Source organism: Ostrinia nubilalis, chromosome 28 (genome assembly GCF_963855985.1).
Source record: "Ostrinia nubilalis chromosome 28, ilOstNubi1.1, whole genome shotgun sequence".
NCBI lineage: Eukaryota > Metazoa > Arthropoda > Insecta > Lepidoptera > Crambidae > Ostrinia > Ostrinia nubilalis.
Window position 1 is genome coordinate 1,483,595 of NC_087115.1, and position 16,875 is coordinate 1,500,469.

The following is a 16,875-nucleotide window of genomic DNA, read 5'->3' on the forward strand; positions in this document are numbered from 1 at the left end:
ACCTTGAGGGCGGACGTCCCACGCTGCGTTTTCGTGGCCAACAATCCAGAGCTGCCCCATCGGCCGTCAGTTTTTCGTACTATGTGCCCTGCCCATTGCCACTTCAGCTTGCTAATCAGTCGGTCTATGTTCTTTATGTAGTCTATGTAACTTTAGTTCCTTTACGGGACCGTAGGGATTTAATTTTGAAAAATCCCGCCTTAGTGAGCACCTACGTCCTAAAAGGAACCGAGACTCCGTGCACTTGTAGTTTCTGAGATTTCATGATGAGTGAGTCAGTCAGTACTAGTTTATTGTACAGCGGCGGACTTATTGCTGGGTGGCATTCTATAACAGTCACCACAATATTCATAAACTAGCTTTGGCCTCCGGCATCACCCGCGTAAATAACGGTCTGTCAATGAAAAACATAATCGCGAGTGACCCCTTTTCAAAACTGGGGTAAAAACTATACTTTTTTTCCATGGGACAAAAATTATCATTAGTCGATTCAGTTTAAAACCTTAGTTGCAGAGTTGCATGCACGACTAAACTTTTTCAAAATTAAAAAAAATAATCCTCCTTTTTTATTCTATCGGTAAAATAAGATGACATTTGACAAAACCATCACAGTGACATTTCGTAACGTGTAAATATTACATTAATTTAGATATTTTTGAGACTTTTTTGAATAAAAGTAATTACAAATGGAAGAAGAGGAAGAAATTGCAGTGGTTTGTAACAAAACAGATTTTTAGTTCAGTAGACAGAAGTTGATTGTCGTCAAATTCCACCTCTCGTTCCCACCACTGCAACTGCTAGTCTGGTCTGTGAGCACGTAGAATTTTGTCCAATGACCCCAAGCTACCAATCCTTATCGCTCGCTTGGGGTCAATGGACAAAATTCTACGTGCTCACAGACCAGACTATAGATCGTTTCATCCACTCGGACGCGCCCCACCAATTTTTGGTCTCGGTCGCGCGGGATGCGGGGAGTTTGATCCGAGCAATCCGAGCGGCATTATTGTAGCGTGCGTGTGCACTCATGGATAATTTACCATGTACCGATAACACTCAAACATTAGCGGAAGAATGGTGGGGCGCGTCTTCGTGGATGAAACGATCTATAGCTTAGCTATAACGGGACTGTTAGTCACAATATGGGAGAAATTCGTACTGGTAAAGCCCGGTCTCTGAGCACGTAGAATTTTGTTCAATGACCCTATGCTACCCATCCTTATCGCTCGCGCGTAATTATGTTACTGTTGCGCTCTCACACTCACTGCACCCATCGCAGTCGCGACAGCAATATACCTAATTACGCGCGAGCGATAAGGATGGGTAGCTTGGGGTCATTAGACAAAATCTACGTGCTCGGCGATTAGACTAAAGTAACTGTTACACTGATATTACAGGCAAAAAAGAAGTCAGAAGCGCCCCCACCACGTCGCAAGCCAAAGAAGATCGTGATACCGCGTCGAGCGCCATCTGTGATAGTTCCTGGACGACCGATCATATTCCCTTCTGCTGATAGAAGCACCTGTGCCGAGTGTCCGTGCTACCCGAAAGAAGATCCTTATGTCAAACCCAAGTATGTATCGTCAGGTCATTTTGTATCCGTTGCAGGAGCACGACTCTCTCTAATTTATCAGAGGTGAATGGAGGGTTTGCCCTACACTACCCACGCTGGCCAGATGGGTAGGGGAGGTCTGATGTTCACAAACCCAAGTATGTATGTATCATCAGGTCATTTAGTCTCCACTGCAGGAGCACGTCACTCTGTAATGTAGCAGCAAATGGAGAATTTGGCCTACACTCCCCACGCTGGCCAGACGGGTTAGAGTAGGCGCACATCGTTGATTTTTAGTTGGCCGATAGTTGTGCCCGATTTTAAATTGTATGAAGAATCGGCCAAATCGAATAGGCGTAGTGTGCGCACTCCCATACATGCCCATACTGATCAACTGCCCGATTAAACTATCGGCCGACGAAAAATCAACGGTGTGCGCCTACTCTTAGGGAGACTTGACGTTCGCAAACCCGAGTATGAATCATCATCAGGTCATTTAGTCTCCACTGCAGAAGCACGACACTCTCTCTCTCTTTGGTAATATACCAAAGGCAAATTGAGAATTTAGCCTGCACTTCCCACGCTGGCCAGACGGGATGGAGAGACCTGATGTTCGCAAAACCAAGTATGTGTCATCAGGTCATTTAGTCTCCACTGCAGGACCACGACCCTCTCTAATTTACCGGAGCCAAATGGAGGACTTAGCCTACACTCTCCACGCTGGCCAGACGTGTTGGGGAGCTCTGATTTGTCCACGGAAGAGTGGAGGTGGTCCTAATCTACTCTCCTCGGCTAATAGCTCTGTAATTTACCAGAAGCAATCAATTTATCTCCTTGATCAGACGTTCCCGCACGCTTGATGCCGAACGTCGGTTTTCATTGGTCGAAATAAAGCAGGTGGACATAAAGCCCCTCCCTCTCTTCCCTCCCAAGACTAAGCGCCTGAGCTATCGACTGATCAAGATGAAACATTTATTGATGATGATTATTTATTACAGGAAGCTCATAGCCTGTCTCCAATCGCCACCAACGTTGTATGAGTTGGCAGCAGCTGTGGTAGACACCTTGAGGTTTCCTGAAGCCTTCAATTGGAGTGTGATAGAAGTGGCTGATTGGATGGAGGACACTGTTGGACTGCCTCAGTATAGGGTAAGTCTCCTGTCATCCGCTTTGCAATGGAGTGAAGTCGAAGCTTAACTTTAAATCCTCCTATGTTCTTCTGATTAATTTCGTTGCGGGTCCAATGACAGTTTAACTTTCCCCCGGGACAAACTTGACCTTCACTGGTTGGGTTTTCATTGGCGGTCAAGCTGTAGATTCTGGCTGTTCTAAGTTCACCTGTTTGCTACCTAAGTCTGTTGCCATAACAACAATGTTAACAGCATTGTTGTGTTCCAGCAGTTAAGAGGTAAGATAGCCAGTTCCTCTGTGGTTGCGGATTCCGGGTGAAGCTCGCTTCCACCTTCAGCCTGATCATCACTTTCATCAGGTGATGCAGGACAAATATTAAATGACTTTTTATTTTCAGGAATGTATACTAAACAACCACATCAATGGGCTAAGGTTACTCATGCTAGAAGACCCTTCGCATCTGCCAGAGATCAACATACATGACTTCTATCATATCAAGGTATTTACTCGTATTATTTAGTTCATCATCATCATTTCAGCCACAGGACGTCTACTGCTGAACATAGGCCTCCATTGACTTCCACATCGCCCGGTAGGTACCGGCCTGCATCCAGATAAGTTCGTTGAGACAGAAAAGTTTTCGAGTGGCGACCACAAGCCGGAAAACGTAATGTGAGGTCTCCCAATAGGTCGACAAACGATCTGATGAAGGTAGCGGGCAGCACAGGACCGGTCCTTGTGGAAATCCTTGGGGGAGGCCTTTGTCCAGCAGTGGACGTCATTTGGCTGAATCAAACAAGGACTGTAATGTACAAACCGACTCCGTCAGTGCCTGAGATATGGGAGGAGCACGGGAGGGTGATTTGTAACGTCAAACGTCAGCAAAACTTCAGATTTGTATTCCGTGCCGATCCCATATCTCAGGCAGTGACTGAGTTAAACGCTAAACCACAGAATAATAATAAGTACTACGTACAGAAGTTTTACTTCGCGAAGGTATTTAAAAAAATGTATGCTCAATGTCATTAACAATATGGTGTAATTTAGCCTGTCTCAAGAGTCAAGCACCATTTTGTTGACAAACGTCAGTGATCGGCACTGCGCCGAAGCTATAGGGCTGACTTCGGTAAAATGACGTGACGTGAGGCGCCAAACTGCGGAAAATGGCGGAGGAAATACATGATTTAGCATGAATTATCATGAATAATATTAACTACTTATTTACCTCTCAGTGTCTTGAGGCAACTTAAAAAAGTACATTCTGTGTTTTTATTATTATTTAGGCAGTTAAATACTGCACAGTATTTAGTACACCTTTTTCTTTATTTTGTTCCACCATACACAAGAATACGCGTGCGTGAGTCAATGTTCGCTCGTATGTGAGGCCTTGTCGAATAGTATCCTGTAGGTGGGCCATCGTGCGTGTTTTGTTTTCGATGTAAACTCGCGGAGATGAACAGGCCTGGCTAAACCTATAGTTGACTATAATGTGTGAACCTCAGGATATCAGCCATAACACAATTTACCATTGCAGAGGATAACCAAGCAAGTAAGAGCAGAATTCGGCACGGATTTCGTACGGTTCGCCAGGAGTGTCGGTTTACCACCACGGAAACCGCTCACGCATTGCACATGGTTCAATTCCCGGACGGGACCCACTTGGGGGATCAGGCAGAATTGGAGCAGGTAACTAAACATACTAGATCGTTTCATCCACGAAGACGCGCCCCACCATTCTTCCGCTAATGTTTGAGTGTTATCGGTACACGCTACATCATCCATGAGTGCACACTACAATAATGCCGCTCGGATTGCTCGGATCAAACTCCCCGCACCCCACGCTTCCCTCGACCAAAAATTGGTGGGACGCGTCTTCGTGGATGAAACGATCTATATTAACCTGAACCTTAAGAGCCATTTTACATTTTCGTGCAAATTTCTAAGATTTTGGAAGCATGAATTACTATCTTAAGCAACACCCAGAGATTATTTAATTACTGCGAAAGATAGTTCAATCCTTGTTGTTGACCAATAATGTAACGGATTTACTAAAACTCTTTTGATTAATTCTCAGTGCCCCATCTCCCACAACCATTTTACGGAAAAATTGCCGCAGACTCAATTTCAAAGTCCTGTATCTATTATTTATGCTCGTATAATAAGCTTAAAAATATATAGAAATCATTGGACATATATTCTTGTAGTCCAATAATCAAACGGATTCTTGAATTTCATTACCATTATTGAGTAAAATCTAAAAATATTTTGGCAAATTTTTAAGATTTACGTCACATTTTGATCGTGATTTTTGGTTTTAATACACAGCAATAACAGCAATAAAAGTATCCCAAAATAAAGAATATTCATTGGAGAATTGATTTCCACAGTCATTGTTTAAATATTAGTAACTACTTTGTCAAAATATTGATGTGAATATCAGTATAAATTACAATGCGGAAGCCGACATTGATTAGTACGGCGCGAGCGCCCGTCAAGGCAGGACCTGTGTCATTTTTCCCGCCATGACGTTTACGTGTGTTCGTGTCATGAAGCGGAGATTTATACGGCGACCAAATACTTTTGATACTATGCCGGGAGGTCCGTTTTGAGTCGGCCGTTTGGTGGTTCGAAACGGACTAATATGCCGAGAGGTCCCGGGTTCGATTCCCGGCCGAGCAGAAATTGAAATGATGAAATTTAATTTCTTTGACGGGACTGGGAGTAACTATGTATTTATGTATGAATTTAATTTAATAAATAAATTATAAAAAAGGTTGTAAGTACATAGTATATCCATTAAGCTAGCACCCTTAACACAAGCATATTAGTTGCTTATTTTGGGACTAGATGGCATTGTGAAATTGTCCAAAGATTTGTTTATTTATTTATCCGCTTTGAGTTTTGTTTCGTGAAGAAGAAAAAGAACCGTTTTGTTTCGAGAGGGAAGTTTTGTTGTTAAATCAAAAGTAATAAAAGAGGAAAGATTTGATTATTTGTTTGTTTGAAGGCAATAGGCTCCGAAAACAAATTCTTTCACTAAATGTTTCCTATGTTGGCTATAAAATATTTTCAAAAACTTTACTCCAAAATCTTCGATAATTGGTCGTTTAATAAATAAATTCGATAACATATTAATATTTTTTTATTGTTTCTAGTACGATTTCAGTACTAGTTTTTAGAAATTGTATGATTTAACTAAAGTGTTATTTTATGCATAATTTATTAACTTCTAAAATATATTCCCTATTGATAGATGACGTGCTTCGTATTTGGTTAAAAAGGTGTAGAATGTTATTTTGAAGATAACTTGCTTCCATAGAGATATAGAAAGATGCTAAGTAATGCGCTGAGTTCGAAACTCAGTGTCAAAGAAATCAAAATATGTGCTCATTATCCACTGCGGTATCAGTATTCAACGTTCGAATAATCTTTAGTAGTATGCAAGCAATGTAAACTGTTTACATTATAACGTCGCTGCTGTCATCATTGCTTTCACAAGCAATATGTTCTGTTTTTGGGCATATTGTTGCGACACCGGCTTCGCCCCCTTATCACATTTCCCTTTAGTTTCTGTGATCTGTGCTTGCTTCGAAGTTGATATCAATTAAATATTCCTTAGTGCTTTTGATTTAATTTTTTTTTTATTATTTTGACACGTGTTTGAAAAATCAAGAAATAGTCAATAATACAACAAATGAAAACGAAACATTGCATTGCAAGTTGCAATGTTTCAATATTGATGAGGAGATTCCATTGGAAAGTCTGTATTCATTCCTAGGATTCCCCTAACACCATCAAATTCAAGAGAATTCTAGAGAGTGCAGTTTCCCATCTCATGCTTAGGGGCCACGGTTTAAAATAGCGTGGTTGCATAGAGCCTGCAACGGGCAACCGCGTGCGCTGCTCATACTAATTTTCGATACAAAAATAAGTGTTGGCTCACGAGTTTTAGCGGAGTTCCATGTGGTAGCGGGAGTAGACTTAAGGGAAATCTATGCTTCTCCGACGGCCAGTTGTAAGTTGTATGCTCCAGAGTATGTGCACACAATAGCCTGGTGATTTTAGCACCCGAAGGAAATGTTTCAATTTTGTTGTAGAAAGATATCATAATTTTGTAAGTATTCAGATATTTAAACATACCTAATAATTTGTAGGTTTTATATTAAAAAATATTATCATATAACAAAATTAATAATTTCTTAGAATAATTTAATTTTATTAGAACCAGTTTCCACTTCTTCGCGGAAAAAGTCGCGGGCAAAAAGCTAGTATGAAATATGTAGTATTGCCCGCGGCTTTACTCGCGTGAAATTTAGTTTGCTACAGATCGTCATAAATATATTGTTATTCTGGTCGACGCCAGGGATGGATGAGCGTCGCTGTCGCTGGCGACAGGGTCTTCTGGTTAAGGGTTCATGACGTAGTTCTCAGGCAAAATGAAATCCACTCATAGAAATTAATAAACTTAGTGTATTCACGAGAATAATTACACACAGCACTAGAGTCGTATCGGGACTGAGTGAACCAACGGTCTTGCGATAGGAACGTCCGACCCGAGTGATAGTTGAACACAAACTGCCTAGTACTGCTGTACTGTACTGTAAAGCTTCATCAAAATTTGTTCAGTAGTTTTTGCGTGAAAGAGTAACAAACATCGAAACATCCATACAAACTTTCGTATTTATAATATTAGTAAGACTAGTAAGAAGAAAGATAGTAAGATGAATTTATTTTAGTTATTTGTTAAATAATAATAATATTTATTTATTTCTTAGCTCTGTCTGATAATGGATCTGGAGGAGTTGCAATGGCCACCTCCATTGCAACTAAAGATGTGTCGTTATGGGTTTTTGAAATAACGAAACGCGACGGTTTTCGAATCACGAATAACGTTTACAAAACTAGTTTTTTTTAAACGAAGTTATTTCCACAACGCTCAAGCAAGAGTGATAATAATAACGTTAGGTGTTTGGTTAGCTGCAAGGCCTTTAGGAACTTATGACCTTCAAAATAAGACTCAAATTCGATTGAATATCTAACGTACGACGAAGGTTATACCTATTTCATCCACACTTATGTTAACGTCCTATGGCTTTCTCACTCGCACACGCACTCGATTCGTTGCGATCCTTATTATTTGGACACCATACATTACCCGCTTTACTCCTTTAGGTTACAAAAAATATATTCAAGAATCGTCAATGTACGACGTTGTCCTCAAAACTGTCAAAACGAAGCGGGAAACACGTTATTTTTTGTGTCAACCAAACATCTACCTTATGTTGTTTGCTTAAGAGTGAATTCAGTTTAGCTTTAGAGCGTTGTGGAAACAATCGTGTTGAATAACGAAGAGATTCTAACGTTGTATGACGTTAAGAAAAAAACTAGTTTAGGCGTTTTTGGATAACGAGTGATCACTGGTCAGGCTAATCACTCGTTTAATAACCAGTGATAACGAATAACGCCCATCGCTAATGCAACTCCATAACAAAACAATAGAACCCTATGGAGTTTGGGCTTGTGTAATTCGCCTTGACGAATACTTAGTCTAGGTAAATGATATCCAGGGTCCGATGATGGAGCTGCAAGAGGGCAGATTTTTTTTCACTATGTGACTGTCTTTATTTTGTACTTAATATAATATATTTTACATATTATACCTATTCGTGTTTCATTATTAATCGAAATAAGTATAAAAATCTTTAAAAGACTAAATAAACTCTATTAACATTTTAAATTAATTTATCATGTTTTAATACCTTATTCTACCTTAAAATTAATAACTTATATCAAGTCTTAATACGGTCACGGCTCAAGATTTTTTTGTCCATTTCGGCGTTCTTTTTACTCTTTTGTCGTTGCGTTGACAGTTTGTAGCTAAATTCGCGCGGAATATTTTTGTGAAATGGCTCTTAACTTCGAACTCCTCCTATGTTCTTCTGATTAATTTCGTTGCGGGTCCAATGACAGTAACTTTCCCCCAGGTCAAACTTGACCTTCACTGGTTAGGTTATTGGCGGTCAAGTTGTAGATCCTGGCTACACAGGAGTTGCAGCGGGAACGAGAGGTGGGAATAGTCCCGTATATAACTTATATTTTACAGCAGTAGGGGTTAAAGAAATACTGGGACGACGTGTGAAAGCGCCTTTTAAAAACCTATTTCCAGATAATAAATGACGCATTAGCAAGCTGAAGTGGCAATGGGCAGGGCACATAGTACGCAGAACTGACGGCCGATGGGGCAGCAAGGTTCTGGAGTGGAGGCCGCGTACCGGAAAGCGCAGCGTGGGACGTCCACCCACAAGGTGGACCGACTCATAAAGGTAGCAGGAAGGCGCTGGATGCAGGCCGCCACCAACCGGTCATTTTGTGGAAATCATTGAGGGAGGCCTATGCTCAGCAGTGGACATCCTATGGCTGAAATGATGATGATGTCATTGCATCTTTTTTTATTCCAGATGCGACGTTCTTCGATGGATGAAGATCATTTTGCCAGAGCCGGTGTACTTGGACCACTGGGATTTGGTCTGGTAATGTTTTTATCAACTACCTACTAGCTTTCCGCCCGCGGCTTCGCGCACGTAGACCCCTGAACTGGGTTTTTGTGGCGGTCAAGCTGTAGATCCTGGCTACACAGGAGTTGCAGTGGTGGGAACGAGAGGTGGGAATAGTCCCGTTAGACCCCTGAACCCTATTTTTTTCCAAAATAAAATGTAGCCTATGTTACTCGTGGATAATGTAGCTTTCGAATGGTGAAAGAATTTTTAAAAACGGTCCAGTAGATTTTGAGCCTATTCATTACAACCAAACAAACAAACAAACAAAGTTTTCCTCTTTATAATATTAGTATAGATGTACTACAGGTCTAGTGCTTAACTGAGTCCGTGCCGGAGGTATGCGAGCGCGCACAGGGGTGTTTTTGTGACGTCAAAAGTCAGCGAGACTTCAGATATGCTTCAGACGCTCTTGCACGTCATATTTCCCGTACCGCTCACATACCTCACTTTTACTGACTCAGTTATGTACTAAAGCCTGGTCCGTTAGCACGTAGAATTTTGTACGGTGACCCCGAGCTACCCATCCTTGTCGCTCGCGCGTAATTATGTTGCTGTCGCGCTCGCACACTCACTGCGGGCGCCCGTCGCACAGTCGCGACAGCAATATAATTGCACGCGAGCGATAGGGATGGGTAGCTTGGGGTCATTGGACAGGATTCTACGTGCTCACGGACCAGGCTTTAGACAGTAAAAGTGACAGAACCTTACTGTACTGCGTTAAAAATATCACATCACCTATAACGAGGGCGTCTTACATTTGAAATCATTTTAGCTTCTTGCGCTGCTTCTCAGCACTGGCCCATTTATTGTCCCGAAGCAGTGGTAGGGTCAAAGGAATATAAGTCGCGCAGCGAGAGTTGCGGTGATCAACACAGGTAAAGATTTGACTGTATACGCTTGTCTTGTGTATTCTGACTGTACTTGCCTCAACTTTCGTAGCGCGTTCTATACTAGGACGTGTAAAAGTGCTTTTTATAAGCCTAATTGCAGAAAATAACTTTATTTGTCAATTCAATTTCAGGTACCACAAGCCGGATTTCCCGAAGCTCATGTTCGCTAGAGTCAAGAAACAGAAGTCGGACGTCCACATTCCTCACTACAAGAAGATGGAAGAGGTTTGCAAGGAGTATCAGGTATTGATTATAAAATTAAAATTATTCAATAGTATGTAAGCTGTGTGGTGACGGCAGAGTAGAATACATTTGTCACCAACCCCTACTCTTCCCGCGGGTGTCGTAAGAGGCGACTTACGGACTACACATCAAACAGAGAATGGGCAGCAGCGCTCTCTGAAAAACATCAATCTTTTAAACTGCGATCTCCAACCCGCCTGCCAAGCGTGGAGATTATGGCAGAACCCTCCACTATAGTGGAGGAGGCTCATAGTCCAGCAGTGGACTGTAAACGGCTGTTGATGATTGATGATTGATTGAGTATGTTAGGCCCTTTCCAGAGCACTTTTCGTTTCAGCCGAATGACGTCCACTGCTGGACAAAGGTCTCAAGGATTTCTATAACGACCGGTCCCGCATCCAGGTTCTTCCCTCGACCTTCACCAGATCGTCGGTCCACGTAGTGGGAGGATGCCCACGTTACGTCTACCGGCCCGTGGTCGCCACTCGAGAACTTTTCTGCCCCAACGGCCATCAGCTCTACGAGCTATCCTGCAGGATCCTTCCGTTTGCAGTGTCCCGTATAATCGGATACCTACGAATTTGGAGTTCGGTTTTGTCATTAAACTGGACCAGTGAAAAATAGGATCCAGTTTAATGTTTAGAAGAAGTGTTTTCGCTAGCAGCTTCCGTAGCTAAAAAAAACGGGATGCTGTCGTGTGAACACACGTCCAGTTATGCGGGAGAGAATAATGCAGGATCCAAACTGGATTGGCATGGGAAAGGGCCTATTATACTTTAATATTATAAATGCGAAAGTAACTCTGTCTGTCTCTCTTGCTTTCACGCCTAAACTACCGAACCGTTTTTGATGAAATTTGGCATAGAGATAGTTTGAGTCCTGGGAAAGGACATAGGATAGTTTTTACCCCGGTTTTTGAAACAGGGACGCGCCCGATAAAGATTTTCAGTGACAGACAAAATTCCACGCGGGCGAAGCTGCGGGCGGAAAGCTAGTATACTATATTATGCTGACGATGATGACTTATTTATTAATTATGTTGTTTATTACGATGGACATCGCTGTGCGACATGGGAGGCACTGCTCAGTTTACTTTCTCTTCCATTGTATGTTTTATGTCACCTCTGTCTTATTTGCTTTTTTTATTTACATCTTTTGTCTTTTGTGATGTCCATGGCAATAAATGTTTCTTTCTTTCTTTCTTTCTTTAATTCCAGATTCCCCGAAAATTCCGCTTCCAAACCGGAATACCAGAATCAGCCCAGATGATCTGGATGGAGCACCGCCCAGGGTCCCCAATGAAGAAAATTAAGGAGAAAAAGCCGAAGAAAAAGAAAGAACCGAATAAGGAAAAGAAGGTGACTGTCCCTAAGGATACGAGGCTGGTCCCGAAGAGGATCAGTCTGACTGGGTTGAAAGGGAAGGACTTAATTTTGGCTAGGAGGAAGATGCCTGTCCCTAAGTTCTTGACCTAGATTTCAGTCTATACTTACTTGCAGCAGAAAAAGCGACTTAAATTCCTATTTTAAACTCAATATTCTAAATGTTATTGAATAAACAGGGTTAAAAAGTATGCTGTATCCTTTTCTGAAACTATCTCTTAGAAAACCTATCCCTAATAGTAGCGATAAATGGAAATAAAAATCCAATTATCCCCACCAGTGCATCGGTGGAGATACATGAACCAAAATCTGTTTCGAGGTAAATCTAACGAAAGTTTTCCAAAATTTGGATGTATGTTGACCGAATGTTGTAAACGTCAAGGGAATCATGTGTACGATAAAATTTATAAAAGAAAGTAAACTTTAAAATAAATTGCACAAAATTTCCTTTAAATTGCAATAGTTAAAGTTCTAAAAAAATGTACAGTTTTCGTTTCCTTGAATTTTCAAAAGTGAATTTTCTTCTGTGGCCCAGAAGAAAATTCACTTTTGAAAATTGTTGTTGGCAATCGCTGTCAATGCAATATCAACCTTACCTGTATAGCTATAATGATGGTATCATTCTGCACCGGCCCGAAGATGTCCTCATTGTGGATGTACTGCGCATCGTTGTACTTCTCGATGGCTCTGCGAATGTCTGATATGTTCTTTGGGCCAGACCGCTCTGTTGAGTTCGCTGGAAATAAAAGAGTCATTGAATTTTGAACTTTCGTGCAAGCTCTATAAGAGCACTTCACATTTCGGCGACTTTAGCAGCGCGACAACTCGCGACAGAAGCGTTGCCGATAATTTCATACTATGTGACAGCGGATGCATGCCTTCCAATGAGGGCTATCGTTTTAGCGCTCACCAGTTAGCGCCACTGTAGAGTAAGGTCCTGTCAATCGCCAGGGGTGCCAACTGTTAAGTATAAAAACGATAGCCCTCATTATAAATACGCCGCTGCCGCGCTGCAGTCGCGCTTCTAACGCATTAATGTGAAAACGCTCTAAGGACTCTTTTAAATTAAACAATGTTATTCATACATGATGAGGTCTGCGTTCACTTTGACCTGACCGCAGACCGCATCCAGTGTGAATCTTTTAAACTATGTTTATACTAAATTGCATCTAATCCCTTTGGTAGTTTTTGCTTGCAAGTGTCAAATGTCCACCCCTCCTTACAATTCGACTTTCATACCAATTCATCATCATCATCATCATCATTTCAGCCAGCCACAAGACGTCCACTGCTGGACATAGGCCTCCATCAATGGTTTCCAAAATGGCAGGTTGGTAGCGGACCAATTACTTAGCACCGAAAGACTTCTTACAATTATTTTTTATCTTGCTTTTACTCAATGAAATAAGGTTTATTTATCAGATAGGCACATATTAGATTAATTTAATGCCTTTACAATATCAGATATGACGAATTTTGGATCCGGCATGCGTATGGTTCATAAAAATCCATGTTATCAAACAATACTTTTGATGCTATCATTTCAGGGAAATAGTGTAAAAAGATGCAGTAGTTTCTCTTGTGGATGTATCATCAGGTCATTTAGTCTCCACTGCAGGAGCACGACCCTCGAATTTACCAGAGGCAGATGGGAGATTTGGTCTACAATCCCCACGCTGTCTAATTTCACCCTAGTCCTACATTCCAGGTCATATTTGTTTCATTTGGTACTGTCATCGACGTTGTCGTCTCAACCAAATGCCGACCACGGCTGGACGAAGGCCTCCTGCAAAGATTTCCATATTGCACGCTGCCCGCATCCAGTTGCTTCCCGCTGTTTCCGCAACCTTCACCAGATCATCGGCCCACCTACAACTGCCTGCCTAGTGCCTACACTTTTCTTCTTCTTTTCGTGTCGACAAAAAACCAACACAGTCATCATCATCATCATCATTTCAGCCATAGGATGTCCACTGCTGAACATAGGCTTCTCCCAATGCTTTCCATGTTGATCGATTGGTAGCGGCCTGCGTCCAGCGCTTCCCTGCTACCTTTACGATGTCGTCGGTCCACCTTGTAGGTGGACGTCCCACGCTGCGTTTTCTGGTACGCGGCCTCCATTCCAGTCATTCCAACCTACACAGTGTCAGCCCAAAACTCCGCCACAAGAGTGTCTACACTATGATTTCCGATCAGTGGTCCCCACTCAAGAAACTTTTCTACCCCAACGGCCATCAGCTCTACGAGCTATGTCCTGCCCACTGGCACTTAAGTATGGTAATTCTGCGAGCTACGATACGAGTATGTCGGTTACTTTGGTTCTCCTGCGGATTCTCGAGCTATGTCGGTTAGTTTACTTCTTGTATGGATCTCCTCATTTCTGATATGATCACGCAGGGAAACTCCGAGCATAACACGCTCCATCGCCCTTTGGGTGACCTTGAGCCTTCATATTAGTATTTTTTCATGCATTAAAAGTATGCCACATTGTACTGTGCGTCTACTGACCGACATATTTGTTTGTACTACTTATCGGCAATACGATATTATCACCGAAATAATATTTGATAAAGTTTTGCGTATTCATTATCACTAGTTTTCCGTATCAATTTTAAGGCAAGGTCAGAATTCTCGGGAAATGTTATGAAATAAATAGTTTATTCAGTACATAGGCCTTTTCCGGGGCACTTATACACGTCCCAAATATAGCTTGCCCTACCACCACTTCGGGACAACATATGGGCTGGTGCTGAGAAGAAGTGGCGGAAGAAACTCAGTCACCTTTGTCAGCCTCTTTTTCAATCCAATACAGTAATTTGTAGCTTACATGACACGTAATAAGTGCGAGCTAGGCAGGTGAAGTCCACGCACTCTTGTCATTTAAATAATCGTTTATAGTATCCTTTTTTCATAAGGATTTTCTTAACCTGTACGTTACAACTTTTTTCAGTGCAGTGACCAAAAAGTTGATAGCACAACCTTATTCCAATGAAAGGCTTTCTTAATGATTCCAATGTAGCAGGAAGCCGCTGGATGCAGGCCGCTACCAACCGGGCGATGTGGAAATCATTGAGGCCTATGTTCAGCAGTGGACGTCCTGTGGCTGAAATGATGATGATAAGTTACCTATGACATAACATGACCTTCATTGGTTGGGTTTTTATGGCGGTCAAGCTGTAGATCCTGGCTACACAGGAGTTGCAGTGGTGGGAACGAAAGGTAGGAATAGTTCCGTTACCTATGACATAAAGGCTAATGATGATGATGATAGTTACCTATGACAATATGACATAACATGACCTTCATTGGTTGGGTTTTTATGGCGGTCAAGCTGTAGATCCTGGCTACACAGGAGTTGCAGTGGTGGGAACGAGAGGTGGGAATAGTCCCGTTACCTATGACATAAAGGATGATGATGATTGTTACCTATGACATAACATGGCCTTCATTGGTTGGGTTTTTATGGCGGTCAAGCTGTAGATCCTGGCTACACAGGAGTTGCAGCAGTGGGAACGAGAGGTGGGAATAGTCCCGTTACCTATGACATAAAGGCTAATGATGATGATGATAGTTACCTATGACATAAAATGACCTTCATTGGTTGGGTTTTTATGGCGGTCAAGCTGTAGATCCTGGCTACACAGGAGTTGCAGCAGTGGGAACGAGAGGTGGGAATAGTCCCGTTACCTATGACATAAAGCAAAAGTTTGAAGACTTACCACTGTTATTCTTCGGGTGCACTTGAAGGTACTTGTGTAGTTCTGGAGGAACCAGCGCCAGGACTTGCTCTGACGTCTCATTGGCGTTCATCAGCTCTTCTGGAAGCAGAGACCTGCTCTTTAGACGAGGTGGAATTGGATCTTATGCAGTCTGGGATAGGAGTAATGTTGCAACGAAAATGTATATAGTCTGGTCTGTGAGCACCTAGAATTTTGTCCAATGACCCCAAGCTACCCATCCTTTTCGCTCGCGCGTAATTATGTTGTCGCGCTCGCACACTCACTGCGGGCGCCCGTCGCACAGTCACGACATCAATATAATTACGCGCGAGCGATAAGGATGGGTAGCTTGGGGTCATTGGTAAAATTCTACGTGCTCACAGACCGGGCTTTAGTCTGGTATGTCTTAGCCTAGGCGCAGACCACCGACTTTTAGTTGGCCGATAGTTTAGTCGGGCAGTTAATCATGGCATGGGAAGTGCGCACACCACCGATTTGGTATCGGCCGATTCTTCATACAAAGTATAATCGGACCCAACTATCGGTCAACTAAGAGTTGGTGGTCTGCGCCTAGGCTTACGCTGAGTTTAACCACCTTATTTTAACCGTAACAACAACAATAAGGCCCAGAACAGACGGTGAAACGCAACTGCAACGAAACTGCAACTTTCTAATGATTCTGATGAATGAAACTGAAAGTTTCAAACTGGTCGCGTCATGTGTGGTCTCTCAACGGACGCTATGGCAGAAACTTAGATGCAACTCAAAAGTAACTAGCAGTTGCAGTTTCGTTGCAGTTGCGTTTCACCGTCTGTTCTGGGCCTAACCGGTGCTTTTTGTATGGAGTTTGACAGATTTTTTACGTTTGTCAAAGTTAAAGTAAGACGGTGCAACTCAGCCTTTATAGTGCATGTTTATTGACTCGAGTTAACACTCCTAATGCGAATTCCGAGTTAACTACAGTAATATAGATCTTATCAAGTAAATAAATAAGGTACATATTACTGCAATAACACACATATTGTGTTGTTAGTACATAGGATGGGGCACCTTGGTATTTATTATTGGTATTGCATCAACTCGATGCATACGTGTAGGGTTGCCAACCTCATAAAAATTAACATTTAATCCATAGGAAATACGAAAGTTGCCTGTCTTTTCTCGCATACCTATTACCTACATATAACCAGTGGCGGATTTACAGATTTGCCACCTGTATTTTTTTTTTAATTTTGTATACCGAAATAAAAAAAATATTAACTAAATCTGCCGCTCTAGGCTTCAGCCTACTCAGCCTGCTGGTGAATCCACTACTGCCTTTTACACAACATTTTGGTAGGTACTCATAGAGATAGCTTGGGTCTCAAGCTCAACCCATTGAATCCAGGAAAAATCGTCAGTACT

General features: G+C 42.1%; 2 protein-coding genes across 7 annotated transcripts in view; one reads left to right on the forward strand and one right to left on the reverse strand.

The window, feature by feature from the left end:
• LOC135085423 (alpha-1,6-mannosyl-glycoprotein 2-beta-N-acetylglucosaminyltransferase-like) overlaps positions 1-16,875 on the reverse strand; it is a 63,538-nt gene that overhangs the window by 18,969 nt on the left and 27,694 nt on the right. For 4 of the 6 annotated variants that reach the window (XM_063980217.1, XM_063980219.1, XM_063980221.1 and 1 more), the window contains 2 exons: positions 15,472-15,570; positions 12,349-12,488 (listed from right to left, as the gene is read on the reverse strand). In XM_063980217.1, coding sequence (XP_063836287.1) covers positions 12,349-12,488; positions 15,472-15,570 — 239 coding nt within the window. The remainder of the gene's footprint in view (positions 1-12,348; positions 12,489-15,471; positions 15,571-16,875) is intronic. The other 2 variants (XM_063980220.1, XM_063980218.1) reach the window with 1 other exon arrangement.
• LOC135085245 (uncharacterized) lies at positions 631-11,943 on the forward strand. The gene is made up of 8 exons (XM_063979999.1): positions 631-713; positions 1,395-1,570; positions 2,548-2,698; positions 3,078-3,179; positions 4,215-4,366; positions 9,139-9,210; positions 10,259-10,370; positions 11,588-11,943. Exons 1-8 carry the CDS (start codon positions 687-689, stop codon positions 11,843-11,845), a joined length of 1,050 nt encoding a protein of 349 aa, XP_063836069.1. The 5' UTR covers positions 631-686; the 3' UTR covers positions 11,846-11,943.